Source organism: Acomys minous, assembly GCF_964271855.1.
Source record: "Acomys minous genome assembly, chromosome: 12".
NCBI lineage: Eukaryota > Metazoa > Chordata > Mammalia > Rodentia > Muridae > Acomys > Acomys minous.
This window is the reverse complement of record NC_140493.1, coordinates 25,083,376-25,101,089: the sequence shown is the minus strand read 5'-3', so window position 1 is coordinate 25,101,089 and position 17,714 is coordinate 25,083,376. Positions and strand designations below refer to the sequence as shown.

Below are 17,714 nucleotides of genomic sequence, written 5' to 3'. Positions count from 1 at the left end.
GTGGAAAACATTTACGCCATCAGTGTCTATCAATTTTACTGAAAATCACAAAGGCCTGCTTAGTATGTCTTCAAAGAAAGTCTTTTGACTATATGTGGAAATAAATTTCTCTTCACATGAAATCAAAAGCCAAGGCAATGGTCAAGAAATCAGAGCGTAGTTCTTGTGTCTGAGGAGGAAAAAGACCCTGCATCTTCCCACACTCCAGCCTAAACAGACCCACCCTGGAGCCGGTGCCTGTCACGAGGGATCTACCTGAGAGAAGGAATGAGAGCACATCCAGAATCAATCAGTCCCCATGGCGAGCACCGCCACAGCTTTCTGTGTAGTTGGTGACAGTGAGCGGCAGAGGATAGGAAGTCCTAAGTTCAACAACGGGATGAACTTAGGAGAAGCTCAGGCATGAGAACCTGCTAGCACAAATACCAGCCCAAAGAGCCCGGGCTAAATGGCAGCTGTGACTCGAGTCGTCCTCTGCAGCGCACAAGAGACAGCAGGGTGGAAGTAAAAACCAGACCCAGGGGTGGACATACTGTGTTAAGTTTGCTTTTTATTTTCTATTTTTCATTAAGGGCCTTGTTTTCCTTCTAAAAAGATACTTTAAAGTTATTACTCAGAGGAAGAAAGGGGTATTATAAAGTACTGTATAGTAACAGGAACAAACTTGGGCTAATCTAAAATAAATGTCTATTGAGGTTCATGAGTATGTTAGCATCCTGCGGCTACTAGTGAAATCCAAGACGTAAGAAAGCTACATATAACTCACACTCACTTTTCTAGGTTCTTTTTGGGGAAATGAGCTATTTTTTTGCAGGTCAGGGGTATTACTTCTCATATATTTGAATTACACATTTTTAAAAGGCAAATCCTATCTTTGTTTCAGCTGCTCATACTTTTTTAATACACAGCTGATTGTTTTACAGAGAAAAGAACAGAACAGTAAACTCACATAAAATAATTTAAGAAATACTATGATTATAGTCTATTTACCCTTTGCATAATTCAAACAACAGTCAAAGCTAAAAAGGCAACAGTCAAACTTGAAGCGATCAGTGCTTTGTACAGCACAACAACCTCCACGGGGAGTGCTGGAGAAGGCCGAACAGAGGGGGCGGGGTCACTGTCACACCTTCCCAAACAGACTCGCTCTAAAGAGGTCTGGCGATGAAGCCCACTGCCTGAGTGTCTGCCTAGCAGGCACAAGGTCCTGGACTCCACACCCAGCACAGGCTGAGGAAGAGTATTTTTTTTTTCTCTAGAATGATTTGGTTAAACATTAATTTACATGTCGGTATCACTTATTTTAAAATTATTTTATGACTAGTTTTTTTCATTACTACTTAAAAGTTTTTAATAAAGCTTATTTCTGCAAGGAAAAGTACTCTGTTTAAAAGCAGGGCAACTGCTAAAACCACAGTACCACAATGAAGTCATTCTGACATTTTATAGTCAACTCCAAATATATAAAATGAATGAGAAGCCGGGCATGGTGGTATACACCTTTAGCCCCAGCACGAGAGGCAGAGGTGGATCTCTGTGAGTTCAAGACCAGCCCAGTCTAATCAGAGAGAGTGATCCAGGACAGATAGGGCTACTAGTGAAACTGTCTCAAAAATAAACAAACAAACAAAGAAAACAAAAACAAAAACGAGTCAAGAAAGGAAAAAAGAAACAAGACGCTTCATTCACAGAATGGGAAGTGCTTATTCTTTCTTTTAGGTGGATCCCAAGGAGACATTAGGCTGACTCTTAATCACTTTTCAGCAGCTTTGGAGTGGCGTTCCAGGGTGCCTATTTTGGGAAAGGCCTCACAGCAGTCAGGAAGGCAAAAGTCCCATCCAGGGGTTTCTCAGGCCCCGATGCAGGTGCAGGGTGATTCTGAGTTCTATGCTTTGCTCTGGATCCACTTGCCAATTAGCAGTGTCTATACTGTCACAGCCCAAAGAAAGCAGGGGCAGTGAGGACACTGCCTGAAGCTACAGAAATAACACATGCTTTTAGGGTCCCCAGAGGGAAAAAGGCAGGCAGGTGCCATTATTTTAAAACAAAATGCCATGGGAGAGGTAACTGGTTAAGGTGAAATTAATCATCGATAGCAGGTGAATCCTGAAGTGAGTGAAAGGACTTTGGAAAGATCAATTTCCTTTGCTTCACAAGAGTTCAAATATTCTTTTCCATATGGAGCAAGTTCTTAGCACCTGGGCAATTACACTGGCCTTCTGGCTGGTACAACTTAATGAAGGTTATTCGAAGTACATACAACTTAAAACCAAAAATGTCTCAATTAGCTACTGTGGATAAACAGTCAAGGCTCTTCATTTACTGACCTTCACTCTCATCTTCGCTCAGATGCTCTAACTTTGAAGCTATGGTTACTTTCCCACTTAGTAGCTAAATGCTTAATAAAAATAACTGTCCAGCAGTACAAGCATCGGGAGCTTACGGGTTAGTAACAGATTCCACTTTAAGATACTTACCAGGTTAAGTGCTGCAGGAAGGTCTGTATACACATATTACTCTTTTTTTGTTTTAACTGAAAGCTGGAAGCTTAAAGTATAATTACCTCTTTAACAATGAGTAAATATCAGTTATCGGACACTCTAAAAGGGAGGCAAGAGTACTGAGGCATCAGAACAGTGTGCGTGTGTGCATCCGTGCAGGTGGGCGGGAGGTGAGGCTAGCAATTACTAAAGCACAGGCATCTGCAGTGGAACTGAAGAGAGGTAAATGTTAACTCATTTAATGCATCCAGCTTTTCCTTAAATTATATTCTTAGGGTTGTAATCATGGTCAAGAGCTATTTAGAAAGAAACAGATATGACCAAACAAAAAATTAGTTTAAAAATCACTAATAAGAAAAATAGTTTGAACTGAACTGTCACTCCCTTATTAGAGACTACATACACCAGCGTGCACACCAATGCTACCCTCACTTTTAAATCTAAAATCTAACGTGAGAGCCAGAGTGGCTGCTCATCGGGCTGTGGCTCCAGGAACCAGAACACCTCACTATTCAGTCACTGGGGGGTGCCTTGTCAAAATTTATTCCAAAGAGAACAAATGACTGGGGTAACTGAGAGAAAAGAACCCTAAACGATTTGTCTAACATGCTGCCTTGGCATTTCACAGGCTGACCTGTTCAAAGAGAATTCAGAATGATTTTCACACCCTCCCCGGTTCCTCTCTCTAAGGCAGCCCTAGCTGGCTGAGTAGCCGTGCCTCCTGTCCTTGGAACTGCCACACTCCCCTAGCTTCTCCTGTCACCCTCTCATTGTGAGGAGCCTCTTTCTAGAGAGTCTAGCTCAAGGAAGACACCTGGCAGACTTCTGTGCAGCACGGCCGCTTCTGCTCCCTGAACTCAGCTGTCCCCTGAAACAGGTCTGAGAGGAAGCCGGGCTCTAAGTATGAACACAGGGCTTACCTTGGAGCCGCGCTCATTAAAGATGATTTCCACATCTAGGATTTTGCCAAACTGCTGCAGAGATAAAAATAGAAATATTTATTTAAGGTCAGCCTTTGTCTAGCCTTCTTTCTGAAGGAGACAGCTCTTTTTTCTTTTTTGAACTAGCATTTAACTTGCACGTTCCCACCTGTCCACAGACCCAACATGAACTTCTGAAAGGGTCCCCTCCCTGCAGTGGTTCCTCCATTCACTCAGTAGCATCCTCCTCCATGTGTGGAAGCTACCGTCCAAGGACCTCACAGTGCTGCCCCACGGTACCCATGTGGCCAAGTCCTGGCCCTTTTCTAACCATTGCCTTAATTTTTCAAAGTCTCAGTTTAAAAAGCAGAACCAGTACACTGTTGAGGGCTGTCTGCCAAAAAAAAAAAAAAAAAAAAAAAAAAAAAAAAAAAGGAAAAATAAAATAGAAAACAGATCAACCATAGCCTTCTACTTTCGACTTGGCACATGCCCTTCTGTGCTTTTCCTCATGCATACAGACGGAACACCAGATACATGCCACATATTGCTTTTGTCTTTTGAAACTGTGAATGATTGGCCCAATAAATATGTGCATGTTGCAATTTCTATAGGTGACATAATGTTGTCATACTTAAAATATTTTGACATAAAGGATGAGTCCATTTATTTGCCATTTTAGTAGTTCTGTAACAAATATCAGGAATATTCTTAAAATGACAATCTGTTCAGTAATTATTTAAATATAACCTCATAGCTAAAAAGATACAAAGCCACAAAGTTCATTTCAAATCCCTACATGTGCCTATTTGGGGATTATGCATAGAGGGACAACCTGCTAACCACAGCCCGAGTCAGAGTGAGGCCATGGCACCTCCTGGCAGCGCCGCATTTGACCTGTCTCCGTTATCTGCTTCATTTGAATTTCAAACCAAACTATAAGAGGTTGGAGAAAAAGCTCTGAAAAATAGAAAAACATAAGCCAGAAATGCTGTTTTCTTTTTTCTTTCATTTAAAAAGATTTATTTATTATTTTTATAGTATTCTGCTTGCATGTGTGCCTGTACAGCAGAAGGCAGCACCAGATCTCATTATAGATGGTTGTAAGTGACCATGTGGGTGCTGGGAATTGAACTCAGGCCCTTTGGAAGGGCAGTCAGTGCTCTTAACCTCTGAGCCATCTCTCCAGCCCAGAAATGCTGTTTTCATACTAGATTAAAATGTTACTGTCTCAATCAGAGCCCCAGTTTTTCTGTTAGATACTTGGACTTGACTCTAGTTTCATCATTAACTGAAAATTAAGGAAAAGAGAATAATGTTTTATTTTATGTAAAATTATTAAGCACAGAGTGCTAGCATTTCTTTCTTTCTTCCTTTTTTAAACTTTTTCTATTGTGTACTTCCTGCCTCCCCGTCACCCCTTTCAATATAGGGTTTCTTTGTGTAGCTCTGGCTGTCCTGACATTTGCTCTATAGACCAAGCTGCCCTTGAACTCAGAGATCTGCCTGCCTCTGCCTCTTGGGTGCTGGGATTAAAGGTGTTTGCCACCACAGCCCTGCCTCAATTACAGTCGTATAACATCTTGTTTATATGAAAGTTTTGCTATTTGTGTGTGTATGTGTGTGTGTGTGTGTGTGTGTGCGCGCGCGCGCGTGTGCGCATGCCTGCCCATATCTGTGTGGGTGCCCACAAGGGCCAGAAGACAGTGTTGGAATTCCTGGGTGTGCAGTCACCGGTGGCTGTGACCCACCATGTGGTGCTGGGAATTGCACTCTGGACCTCTGCAGCAGCAGCAGGCACGCTAACAGATAGGCCGTTTCTGGAGCACTGTGTGCCCTCCTCTTCTGGTTAAGAAGAGTGGAGCTTAAGTAGCTATGGTAGAAGTTCACAGTCTTACTGAACGTGGCATGGAGTTCCTGCTCATTTCCAGGGTTACTGTGTAGGGACAGGCATCAACCGTGTGGAAGAAAAGAGACACTCAGATGTCTTTTGTAAAGAAAAGAAAATCCCCACTTTATGCTTTAGGAAAAAGTATGAGCCATTTTGAGAAACCTAGGCAGCTCTTGGGAGGCCATCACCCTTCTGACTCAAGGGACAACACTGCCATTCTCAGCACTGAGACCAGGTCATTCTCTGGGTGTGCTTCCTTTTCCCCTGTGACCCAGTCCTGTAGCTGCCCTTGCTAGTCTCCACTGCTCTCTTCTCTCTGAAGATGGAAACAGCTCATCATCATGATACGTGGCATTACACCTCAACGCTGACCTTTTTAGTGGCAAAAATATGTCCAGGTAGTTAGCTGTGACAGAACATGGCTCCCAAGCCTTGTAACAATTAAGTGGCATGGCCAAGAAAAAGCAGGACATGGCACTAGTCAGCTGTCCTTAGGAAATATCTAAGGAACTACTGATTCTTTCTGTCCTAGGTCAAATTAACAGCAGCAGCCAAAATAAAACAGACAGCAAAGCACAGGCTCAGAAAAAATTAGCAGCCACTCACTTTCAATAACAGGAATTTATGCTGTTACACTTTCATTTTTATTTCATTTAATTTATTTTTATTTTATGTGCATTGGAGTTTTGTCTGCATGTGTGTCTGTGTGAAGGTGTCAGTTGCAGTTACAGTCAGTTGTGAGCTGCAATGTGAGTGCTGGGAATTGAGCCTGGGTCCTCTGGAAGAACAGTAAGTGCTCTTAACCACTAAGCCATCTCTCCAGCCCCTATACTTTCGGTTTTATCATGGTGATTTGGGAGGATGAAAACAGCCGAAGGAGCTCATTAGGGGTAGGGAAACAGTGCTCCACAGCATACTTTAGATGCTGGCCTTGACACTACTGAGTGATACAGGAACTGAAAACAAAGCTCTGGGTAGCACCTGCTTTTACACATACTGTTTCATTTACTTTTAACACTCAAGTTAGAGATTACTACTGCTTTCTTAGATAAACATTTCAAGGTCAAAAAAGAGATTACATGAATTTCCTAAGGTCCTAAGTAACTAGGATTTGATCCTGGGTTCCTTAAAAATCCCATTTTGTTTTTGCTGAATTTAAATGAGCCACATGAAAATCTGTATTATCCACACTGACTTGAGACAATGCAGAAGTGGAGGGCAGCACTAACGCATCCTGAACAGCAGAAATAAGGACGACAGTGAGGAGTGGGAGGCAGTAATGTGTCCGGAAAAAGTGCATGCCACTACATTGAGACCCACACAGAATCTTTGGGGACCTTGTACAGCGAGTACATAGGTTCACACTGCATCCGGGGCAGCTGAATCACACCTTGGGTGTGCAGTGTTTTCTAGGTTTCCCAGAGGACTTCTAATGGAGTTGCAGGGTTAAGAATCATGCTATAAAGACGGTGGATGTTTGCTCTTCTAGTGAAACCAAGAATGTTACTGACATGCTCACTGAGGTTGGTGTGTGAGGAGGGTGGCCGTCTTACAAGAACTACCTCAGTCCAAGCTAACAGCTGCATGCAGCTTGTGTGTCTGTGTGACAACTTGTAATGCTAATAATGTCTGGGGCAGGTAAGGTGACAGGAAAAGGTTTCCAGACTTATGGGTGACAACAATGGTTTACTTAAAGTTCTCTCATAACATCTTTACAGTTTTACCCTAAATCCTAATGACTAATAACACCTCTGGTAGATTAAATTTTTTTGTTTGTTTTTTTGTTTTTTCAAGATAAGGTTTCTCTGTGTAGCCTTGGCTGTCCTGGACGTGCTGTATAGACCAGGCTGGCCTCAGACCCACAGAGATCCGCCTGCTTCTGCTTCCCAAGTACTGGGACTAAAGGAGTGCGCCACCACACCCAGCCTGGATTACATTATTTTAATTAAATCAATAGAAAGATATCAGAGACTTACCCCAAACATCTGCCGTAGGTCGGGGTCCCGGAAGCGGAAGGGGATATTAGAGACATGTAGTCGCTTGGGGGTGGATTTACTCTCTGAGTTTTCACTACTTTGTGTCTGTGACTGTTGTCCATCTGTCTGTGCTCCGCCTTCTGTCTGCTAAAGAGGGAAATAAACACAATGAACAATAAAAATCTGTAATTGTTTCCTAAGAATGACGTGAAATACAGTTTTCCTCTACTACTGTTTCAAACAGCAGGTGTGTAAGCAAAGACTTGTAACTATCCTTTAGAGGAAGAAAAAGCCCAAGGTGTCATTGATGCTCAAAATGCTTCTAGTCTACAAACAAAATTTGGGTCTTTTGATTATTTTTAGTACATTAGCAAAATGGGAGCGCAGGCACAGAACCCTCTGTGGTTTGCTGAAGCCTGCGTGAAGATGTAAAAATAGCCCTCTTTTCTCAGGCTCTGAGTAGAGCCTTCTATTTTTGAGACTTCTCTGTTTTGAAAACAAAGCAACCTTTGTGCTTGGCTGTAGAGGTCACTGCCTCTTTAGCTCTGTCATCTCAGACTCTCAAGGAACCCAAGAAGGCAGTGCTCTAGCATTCTGTTCATTTTATTGGTTTCTGTCAAAAGTACTGTGAGGATATGACTTATGAAGGTGGGAACCTAGTGATGACAGTCTACTTGCCCAAAAGCTGAAGCAGCTTCTTTTGGTTTTTTGAGACAGGGTTTCTCTGAATAGCCTTGGCTGTCCTGGACTTGCCTTGTAGGCCAGGCTAGCCTTAAATTCACAGCGATCTGCCTGCCTCTGCCTCCCGAGGGCTGGGAGTAAAGGTGTGCACCACCACGCCTGGCCTGGAGGCGCCTTCTTATCTTGAATTCATCTTTATTCTCACTTCCTTCTGATTCAGTTCCAGGTGACTCTGGTATTAGGGAACGCTCAACCTGGTACCCTAAACGCAGGTACATTTCCACTCTAAGGCTTTATGGGACCCTGGCTACTAGAGAACACACTGATCTGCCTGTTTCCATGGTGACTGAGCATGAGCATCCTTTCTTTTACATCTTATTGTGTCTTTGTGAGCTTATGCAGAGGGTGGGGTATAAACCATCTCATCAGCTCCAGGGAGTAAACAGCTTTAATCAAACATACCAGATACACATCTGATCTAATTTTTCCCATATGAACTTCTCAAAGTTCCTATGTTGAGAAACAATATTTTATAGGCACATTCCTTGTGGCTGTCATCTGGTAATTTAGCCTTACATTTTACCATTTGGTGTACAGTGCTTACCAAACCTGATAATTTGAGTTAATTAAAACAACATTCTTTTAAAAAGAAGTGAAGTGGACTCTTCTTATCTTAATTGAGACAGAATTGATTCCAGTAGATTCTTCTGAGTGACATACAAGAAGCTCCTTTTGGCCTAGTGTTTAGGCTAAAGATACTGTGAATCAGAGGCACTTTTTTTGGGCTCAGATGTTAGCAACCACCTTGAAAGGATAATCAAGAATAAACTTTTAAAGATTCACTTTTTACATGTTTAATATAAAGCTGTCAGCTTTGTACTTCATTTCATATCAGTCTTGAAGATGCATTAAGTGTACAGTGCTTACATGGTGTAAAGATAGCACAAAGGGAAGGCTATAGAGCCATACTTTGAAAAAATGTAATGTTTTCAGCCGCCAATGGAAGCGCAATGCAGACAAAACAAAACAAAACAAAACAAACCCAAACTCCATTCAAAGATGAAACAGCATCACGGGCACTAGCGTACAGTCAGAGCAAGAAGCATCAACTGCAATAAAGCTTATTTAAATACCTTCCTACTTGCCCCTTCTATCTCACAGCTGGATCACACAGAGCTCTCCTCAATCCTTAAAAGCATCAGATTTAACCTTCCAAAGCCAATGTGCCACACAAAATTAAAAGATTGGTTTTATAAACTTTAAGTCAGTTTTACATATGACTTACATATGCTCCCCATGTAGCCTGTCATGGTGCATGCACACTGGCAGGATAAATGGGGAAGAAGGATTACTTCAGAGGCTGCTGATGGAGGCTCTTAGCTGCTGTTCTTGAGGGTTCCTTTCTGTCTTAAAGACTAAACTTAAGGTTATAAGCCGCAGTGGCTGATTCTCCAGTCTGCAGTGAACACTTATTAACTCTAGGAAGACCTGGTAGGTGGAAAACGTGACAGTTATTTTAAAAAATTTTAAGTCCTTTAAGGCAATTTAAAATGAAGACCTTCTGGGAAGGCTGTGGTGGTGGTGGTGGTGCAGGTTTTTAATCCCAGCACTCAGGAGGCAGAGGCAGGCAGATCTCTGAGTTTGAGGTCAGCCTGGTCTAGAGAGTGAGTTCCAGAGGGCTACACAGAGAGATCTCAGAAAACCCAAAATAATAAACAAGTAAGTTAACAAACAAACAAACAAACAGGAGATTTAACATCAACAAAAAATGCACAAATAAGGGCTGGGGAGATAGCTCAGTGGTTAAGAGCACTTGCTGCTCTTGCAGAAGATGTAGGTTTGGTTCCCAGCACCAACATGATGGCTCTCAACCCTCTGTAAACTCCAGTTCCAGGCTGTCTTCTGGCCTCTGCAAGTCAGGTGGATAGACTTAAATTCATGCAGCTGCACTCAAGACACTGACGTCATAAGCACAGGGCTGTGTGGACTTTCGTTAGAAAGTCCACCCACATAGCTATGAAAGCAGGGTAAGAAGCAGGACCCATTCCAGTCAGTCCTAGCCGAAGGCATCACTGTGCAAACTGGCACAGCCACTTTCCCTTCCATAAGGTATCCCACTGCATAAACACGCACACTTTATCTGTGTCGCTGCCTGCTAACAACGTGCCTATGAGCATTCACATCTTTTGGTGCTGGTTGAATACATACTCAGGAATGACCAGCTGGGTCAATATATGTGCACACTCACCCCCGTCCAGAGTGGCTGCGCCATGGTTAACTCTCACCGGCTGGGCATGCGCCCTAGGTACTTGTAATACAGTTGTTGGAGCTATTTTGGTGGAAGACAAGGAACATCAGAGCTTTTCACATGTTTTTTGGTGGCTGCTAGTCATCCCATGCAAATCTTTTATGACTGGGATGTTTGGCTTTGTTTATGATTGTAGGTGCTCTTTATAAAAAAAGTAATGACATAAATACATGCGCTGCAGACACTGATTCTGAAGATTATTTTACTCACTTTGTATGGTGTGTGCATGCTGTGTGTGGCGCTGCATTTGGCTGTCAGTTCTCACCACTTGCCTTCAGGCAGTGAGGACTCCTGCCTCCTATGAAAGCACTCAGACTGTCTTCCCTGTCTTTGCATTGCCTGTTTTTCCCCTCCCCTCTCCACTTAGGATTTTACTGAAAAACAGAAACTCCCTACAGGATAACTGTAACTACTTCCTGAATGCACATTGTATGTTAGACCTGACATATGTTTATTGGCTGTCAGACATTAGCTAAGTATTTTAATGTAGAATTTCACTAGCCCTACATAGTAGGTAATTAACATTATTTTAGGATATGTTTACATACATACATATATATATCTGTCTGTATGTGAGTTATATGCACATAAGTAGGTGTATATGCAGGTAGGTGCCTACTGAGGCCAGAGTGTCAGATGGTTGTGAGCTGCCATACAGGTGGGTGCTGGGAACTAAACCAGGGTTCTCTGGAAGAGCAGCCAGTGCTCTTTACCAATGAGCATCTCTCCAGCCCCACAGGGCACATACTTTTAGGTACTGTTTCTTTAAAGCTCCTAGGCCCTGGAGGCAGGCATTATTATTAGCCTGGAAGAGAGGTCAGCAGGTGGCTAAGGTCACTCCCTAAGTGCAGAGCAGGCACTCAGTGATGGACTCACTGTCACCCCACCCTCTCATTCCCCCAGGAGAGGAGACCTGTATGTGCCACATTCTCACTCCTAAGGCCTTACCATGGAGGAGCAAGTATTCTCCTGGGCTGAGATGGCATGGGTTAAGGGAACAGGAAAGCTAAGTATATGAAAGCTTTTAAAGCGACTGACTCACTGTGAAGAGCGGACCTTACGCTACTCTAAGGAAAATCTAACAGCAGTGCCTCTTTTTCTTTTCAATCCACAGCTGCTGAGCAACTTTTTCCAAGCATCTCTGAAGACTATCTTTGCTTTCTGTGGACATTCTGACAAAGTACTCACTAGGGAGGGCATAAAGCAGCCAGTGTCTGTTTGCTCAGTATTCACAGGAAGGACCAACAGCAAATTTCAGATGCAACCAATGAGGGACCCTGTGCCTCCAACAGTATCCCAAGTGAAGTTAGCAACTTCCAACTGCACAAGAGTGCAGGCTTCTTACAGCTTATAGCAGACTAAAGGCATTTTATTATTGCACATGTTTTGTGTGTACACTTGTGGGTATGCATATGACACACTGCTTATGTGAAGAAGAGGTCACCTTTCAGGAGTCAGTCCCCTCCTTTCACCAGAGGCTCCTGGGAACTGAACTCAGGCCACCAGGTTTGCATGGCAATGCCTTTATCCACTGAGCTATCTTGCTGGCCCTCAAGCATGTTTTAAAGCCTAAAAACCTCATTCCAGAAAAGAGAACAGGAGGAAAAAAAGAGATTTGTTTTGTTGTTGTTGTTTGTAATGCCCTTCCTTCTCCTCCCTGCCCCTCAACATCACATGGTGCTGCTCTATTGCCCTGGCTGGCCTTAAACTCCTGGGCCCAGGGGTCTTCTGCCCCAGCATTCAGGCACTAGAACAACAGGCCCAGGCTCCACAATGGCCTCAAACTTACGGCGGCTCTGGGACTTGAACTTATGTATGCTTTGAAAAACTTTTTACTAGAAAGAACAATTTATTGAGTATTCTGCAACTAAATATGTTCTGGGCCGTAACGCAATACTGCCCACTATGTGCTATGTTTATAAATAATTGAGACTAGCATTTTATTCTTCTTTTTTAAATATTATTTTTAAAGTGGATGAAGCATCTTCTCTTATCTCTCTGAGGATATGAATATATTTAGGCAGCTTTGAGAGGTCCATATTTTCTGTACGCCCCAATTTCCTTTCTGTCTTGGCTGGCTTTCTTTCTCCCAGGTGTCTATCGGAGTTGGGCTGGGGCGGGATGGCTGTGATTCGCTCTGGGCTGTTAGGTGAAGTTTGTTCTCTCTGCTTCTAGAAAAGAGTAGTCTTCCTATAATTTGCTGACACTAACTTCTGAAACACAGACAGTTAGCCTTTATGTATTTAGAAGTTACCTGAGATTAGTGGCAGGTATTTAATAAAATGTTACAAAAATTTAAGTACAAACAAATAAATTACTTTCATTTATTTGTGTATGGGGAGCTTGGCAGGCACAGATGTGAAGTCAGAGGGCAACTTTCAGGAGTTGGTTCTCTCCTCTCCCATCTTCTGAGTCTGGTAAGGCTTGGCAACAAGCACATTTACGTGCTGAGCCATCTTCCTGGTGGGATGCAAGTACTTATTTTAATGAAGGCATCCAAATATGCCAACAATAGTCTATACTTATTGTCAGCCACTATAAAATATTTTAGGAGATGCAGCTTTAACCCTTTGTTCCTCAGACAAAGACAAACATTACTGTAGCCCTTTCCTTATGTGTGTACACAGAGAGGTTTGAGAAGATAAGCAGGAGACCGGAGTGAGTCACAGCTCCTAGCAGTGCCTTAGAACCTAGAACTAGTTCCCTTACTAGCTGAAAATAGTTACAATGTTTGCGGCCAACGAGATACAACTAACTAGTTAGTGTCCAGATAAAGGCCTCTGGAGAGCCAACCACCTTCCCTTGCCCCATACCACCTGCTTTGAAAAACTGCACTATAGCAATTTAAGATGGTGACATTGCAGGAGCCTGGGGACAGGTGCATGGGAAGAACTTGTACTTCTGCGACTGTAGTGTAAATTTAAAATTATTTAAAAATCAAGTTTCAAAGAAAGAAAAAGAATGTTGGGATGTATGATTTTAACACACTAGACCTTTAAAACATAAAGAATAGTTGATTTAATGACTATGTACACTCAGTTTGTATTCAAAATATGGCTGGAAATCTTGCAAGAAAGTCAGAAATAGCTGAGAAGTCTATTCATTTCCAATTAGAAACTGTTTTTGGTTGTGAGAGGCAGGGTTTCCCTGTGTATATCCCTGGTTGTCCTGGAACTTGCTATGTAGACCAGGCTGGCCTTGAACTTGGAGATCTACTTGCTAGGGCTAAAGGTGTTTGCCACCAGGCCTGGCTCCAATTAGAAACATTTTAAGCTGTGAATCTCATGATTTCACACACAGAGCTTCAGTCACAACTGGCATCAACTCCTGTAGCATTCCCCTGGAAGATCTCCCAGCTTTATGAAGAGAAGCACACATGGTTCCTGGACTATGTTTGCACTGGGCAGAGGGTTTAGAGGGTTTTCTAGCTGCTGGAGAGGCACTGCCCAGCAGATGCCATGAGAAGTGCTCACTCAGTTCTTTACAGGGGTTTTCCCAAGTTTAATCTTAAACTCCTGGGCTCAAGCAGTCCTCCTGCCTCCAGCACCCAAGTAGTTGCCACCACCCTGGCTGAAATTAGGTAATTATCATCGATTTCCATTTGGGTAGATTCACGGCAAAATCTGCAGGAAAAAAAAGAAACTTCTTTACCCCACCTGCCCGCGCCCCCAGGTTTCTCTGTGTAGCCCTGACTGTCTTGGACTCCCTTTGTAGAACACGCTGGCTTTGAATTCACAGAGATCCACCTGCCTCTGCCTGCCTGAGTGCTGGGATTAAAGGTGTGTGCCACCACACCTGGCTTGCTTTAACTTTTAAAAATCGTATTTCAAGCTCTTATTATTCAAATCCAATTTTGAGTTAAGATTGTACTATATTTAAATGTAAAGAGTGTGTGCATGTGTGATGTGACTGAGCAGTCAATGTGTGCTGTGTGCATGTGGTCAGACAGAGGACAACTGTGGTAACATCTCTCTCCTACTTTACAAGGGTTCTATGATTGGACTATCAGGCTTACACAGCTCTGTGATGAATTTAATGCCAATGTAAAACCAGTTGGAAAGATCACAGCCTTTAAATGGAGGTAAATGATACACACCATCCACTTACCTGTTTACTCCTTTTTTTTTTCTATTTAGGGTGTCTTTGGAAAATACTGTTTAATCAGAATGGATTCCCCCCGCCCAAGACAGGGTTTCTCTGTATAGCCTTTGCTGTGCTGGACTTACTTTGTAGACCAGGCTGGCCTCAAACTCACAGTGATCCACCTGCCTCTGCCTCCCAAGTGCTGGGATTAAAGGCACGTGCCACCATGCCTGGCAAATCAGAATGGATTTTAGGACACAAAATTATCATGGCTGATTAACTTGCATTTATACATCAGTGTCTTAGGGTTACTATTGCTGTAATGAAACACTATATCCAAAGCCACTTGAAGAGCAAAGGGTTTATTTCACTCAGAGTTCCATACAATACAGTGGTTATTAACCTTCCTAATGCTGTGACCCCTTAATATAATTCCTCATGTGGGGGTGATTCCCCAACTATAACATTACCTCATTGCTACTTCTTAACTATAATTTTGCTACTGTTATGAGTTGTAATGTAAACAACTGATATGCAGGTGGTCTTAGGTGACCCCTAAAGGGGTCACAACCCACAGGTTGAGAGCCGCTGTAGTGAGGGCAGGAACCTGGAGGCAGGAGCTGATGCATTGGCCAGGGAGGGTGCTGCTTACTGGCTCGCTCAGTCTGCTTTATTATAGACCCCAGGACCACCAGCCCAGGGGTGGCTCCACTACAATGGGCTAGGCCCTTCCATATCAATCACTAATCTAAAAATACCCTACAGGCTTGCCTCCAGCCCCATCTTACAGAGGCAGTTTCTCAACTGAGGCTCCCTCCTCTCAGATGATCTAGCTTGTGTCAAGTTAACATAAAACTAGCCAGCACAGTCAGAGACTCATACACAACAAACAGCACTTTAGCCAATGTGCTGAGTGCTGCTCTGTCCCATCCCAAGGTAAGTGAGAGTAACTTCTCCCTGAACCCAAAACACCTCCAAGAAGGGAACTATTGCCTATGTTGCAGGGAGAGCATTAGTTATAATGTTTCTCAGCCAATCCACGGTGATAACGCTTTTAAAGTCCCTAAATATTCGTTATAATTTTATCACCCTTGCTGTGAGATGTGGAAGAAGTACGGGTTGGTAAGCTACAGCATTATCGTTCCTAGTCATTTTTCTCTTTGGTCTCTTTAAGTGGCAAGGGCAGGCAAATGAAGAAATGATGGCATGCGGGCAGAACAGCAGTTATGGAGACAGTTCCTACAGCAACGTGCCACAACAGCATCTTGGCTCCTACATGGTTCAAGGACAGCTGTTTCTATTGTCTGATTCTAGCATCATGTGGCAACTCTTGGCTTGCAAACCAGGAAATGGATGTCTTCTTTACCCATACTGAAACTGCCAGACCACTCTCACGCATCACAGCTCTGAAGGTGAAAGATACGAAAGGTTATTTTTATGAATACACTGATAAAGGATGTGGGCTTAATTTATTCTTCCTACTTTTTATTTCTTGAGGCAGACAGGATTCATGGATGCCTGGTAGGAGAAGGCCTCTAATGGTAGATCAGGGACATGGCAGTGACAGCTATGCTGCAGGCTGAAGGCAAGAGGACCCAGCAATATAAACCATGAAAGAACTATAGCTCAAAGGTCCCACTGGCAAGTGCTGCATTTTGGTTGTGTTGATAGCAGGTCAGTGGTCTACAAGTGTTATCATGAAATCAGGGCAAGCCAGGTGTTAGTAAGTCATAAGAGAAAGTGGCTGCAATCCAGAGAAATGGTACACAACGAAGAACCTAGAGGATGGAGGACAGTAAGATGTCTTGAGTGCCTGTCAGCTAGAGGTGTGTGCAAAGACCTGCATTCAGGAGACTTGGCTAATATATGAGGAGATGCTATGCAGCCATTTCCTCAGTGTTTTGCCTTTAACTCATCAACAACTCTGCAATACCCTTATCCATAAGAGAATCAAACTCCATATTTACATTGCTATGTGACAAAGGCTTTACATCCAGTGCCCGCTACAGCTCAGCCTCTACCAAGCTCTACCAAGTTCACACCAAATACACTGCACTCAGAGCACCATGCTGTAAGCATGTACCAAGTTTTATCACCAACAGAAAGGCTTCAATGTACACTCCTAACTCCGGTTCTTTATTTTTTTTTGAAACAGGGTCTAGCTGTGCAGTTCAGGATGGTCTCAAATTTGATTCTCCTGCGCCTATCTCTTGAGGGCTGGGAGTGCAAGGACCGCACCACAAGCCCAGTCCCTTTCACTTTACACTACAGAGCACATAGGGCTTCTTATCCTGTGGATCTGTATCCACTGTTATTTACCATTATGGAAATATTTAAAAACAGGTAGTAATTTACATAGAGGTCACAAGCCTACTGTCTGCTAAAGTAGCATTTTCTAAAGTAAAATGTAGTTAAGTTTTAGTGGTCTCCATAACACACGCAGTTATTCTGTTGCCATGCACTGCTCTGACCCACAGAGGCTGCTAAGAGAGGGAGAGAAGTATTTAACAGTCCTTTCGGTGAGCTGCGCATTACCATCCTGAACAACTTACCCAAACTTGACAAGCCGTGGTTTCTTGCTGGTGATGGACCTTAAGGGCCTCACACGCACTAGACATGCATTCAATACTGAGCTACACCCTCGGCCCTGACAAGCAGCAGTCCCTGGAGGCTCACGGCAATGTCAAACCATGCCAATAAACTTCTCGTGTTACTTGTCAAGCAACCATTTCCTGGACAACCAAGTAACTTGTGCAGATCTTTCACTTGTGCATGATTTGTAACATTATCTGTAAGTGATAAAAACTGTTGCTTTGTTGATGACTAGGCAGTATGCATGCATCCATCCATCTATCTATTTTTGTTTTTCAAGACAGGGTTTTTCGCTGGGCGTGGTGGCACACGTCTTTAATCCCAGCACTTGGGAGATAGAGGCAGGTGGATTTTTGTGAGTTCGAGGCCAGCCTGGTCTACTAAGTGAGTCCAGGATAGGCAAGGCTACACAGAGAAACCCTGTCTCAAAAAACCAAAAAAACAAGAACAAAAACAAACCCCCAAACAAACAAACAAACCAAAAGAAAACAACAACAAAAACCCCAACCCCTCCCCCAAAAAAAAGAAAGAAAAAAAGAAAAAAAAAAGAAAAAAAAAAAAGAGAGAGACAGAGAGACAGAGACAGAGACAGACAGAGAGACAGAGAGACAGAGTGAGAGAGTGAGAGTTTCTCTGTGCAGTCCTGACTGTCCTGGAACTAGCTCTGTCGACCACTCACAGAAACCTGCCTCTTGAGTGCTGGGACTAAAGGTGTGTGCTACCACTGTACATTTTGCTATATTGCATTTAGCCCCTCCACTC

At 43.1% G+C, this 17,714-nt stretch overlaps 1 protein-coding gene across 39 annotated transcripts in view; it reads right to left on the bottom strand.

Moving 5' to 3' along the window:
• The window catches only part of RBFOX2 (RNA binding fox-1 homolog 2), a 237,039-nt gene that overhangs the window by 32,089 nt on the left and 187,236 nt on the right, over positions 1–17,714 (bottom strand). For 22 of the 39 annotated variants that reach the window (XR_014773284.1, XM_084750899.1, XM_084750900.1 and 19 more), the window contains 2 exons: positions 7,289–7,435; positions 3,422–3,475 (listed from right to left, as the gene is read on the bottom strand). Coding sequence is in view for 38 of the 39 variants with exons in the window: in XM_084750899.1 (XP_084607025.1) it covers positions 3,422–3,475; positions 7,289–7,435 (201 nt within the window). In the remaining variant the exon portion in view is untranslated. The remainder of the gene's footprint in view (positions 1–3,421; positions 3,476–7,288; positions 7,436–17,714) is intronic. The other 17 variants (XM_084750905.1, XM_084750909.1, XM_084750903.1 and 14 more) reach the window with 1 other exon arrangement.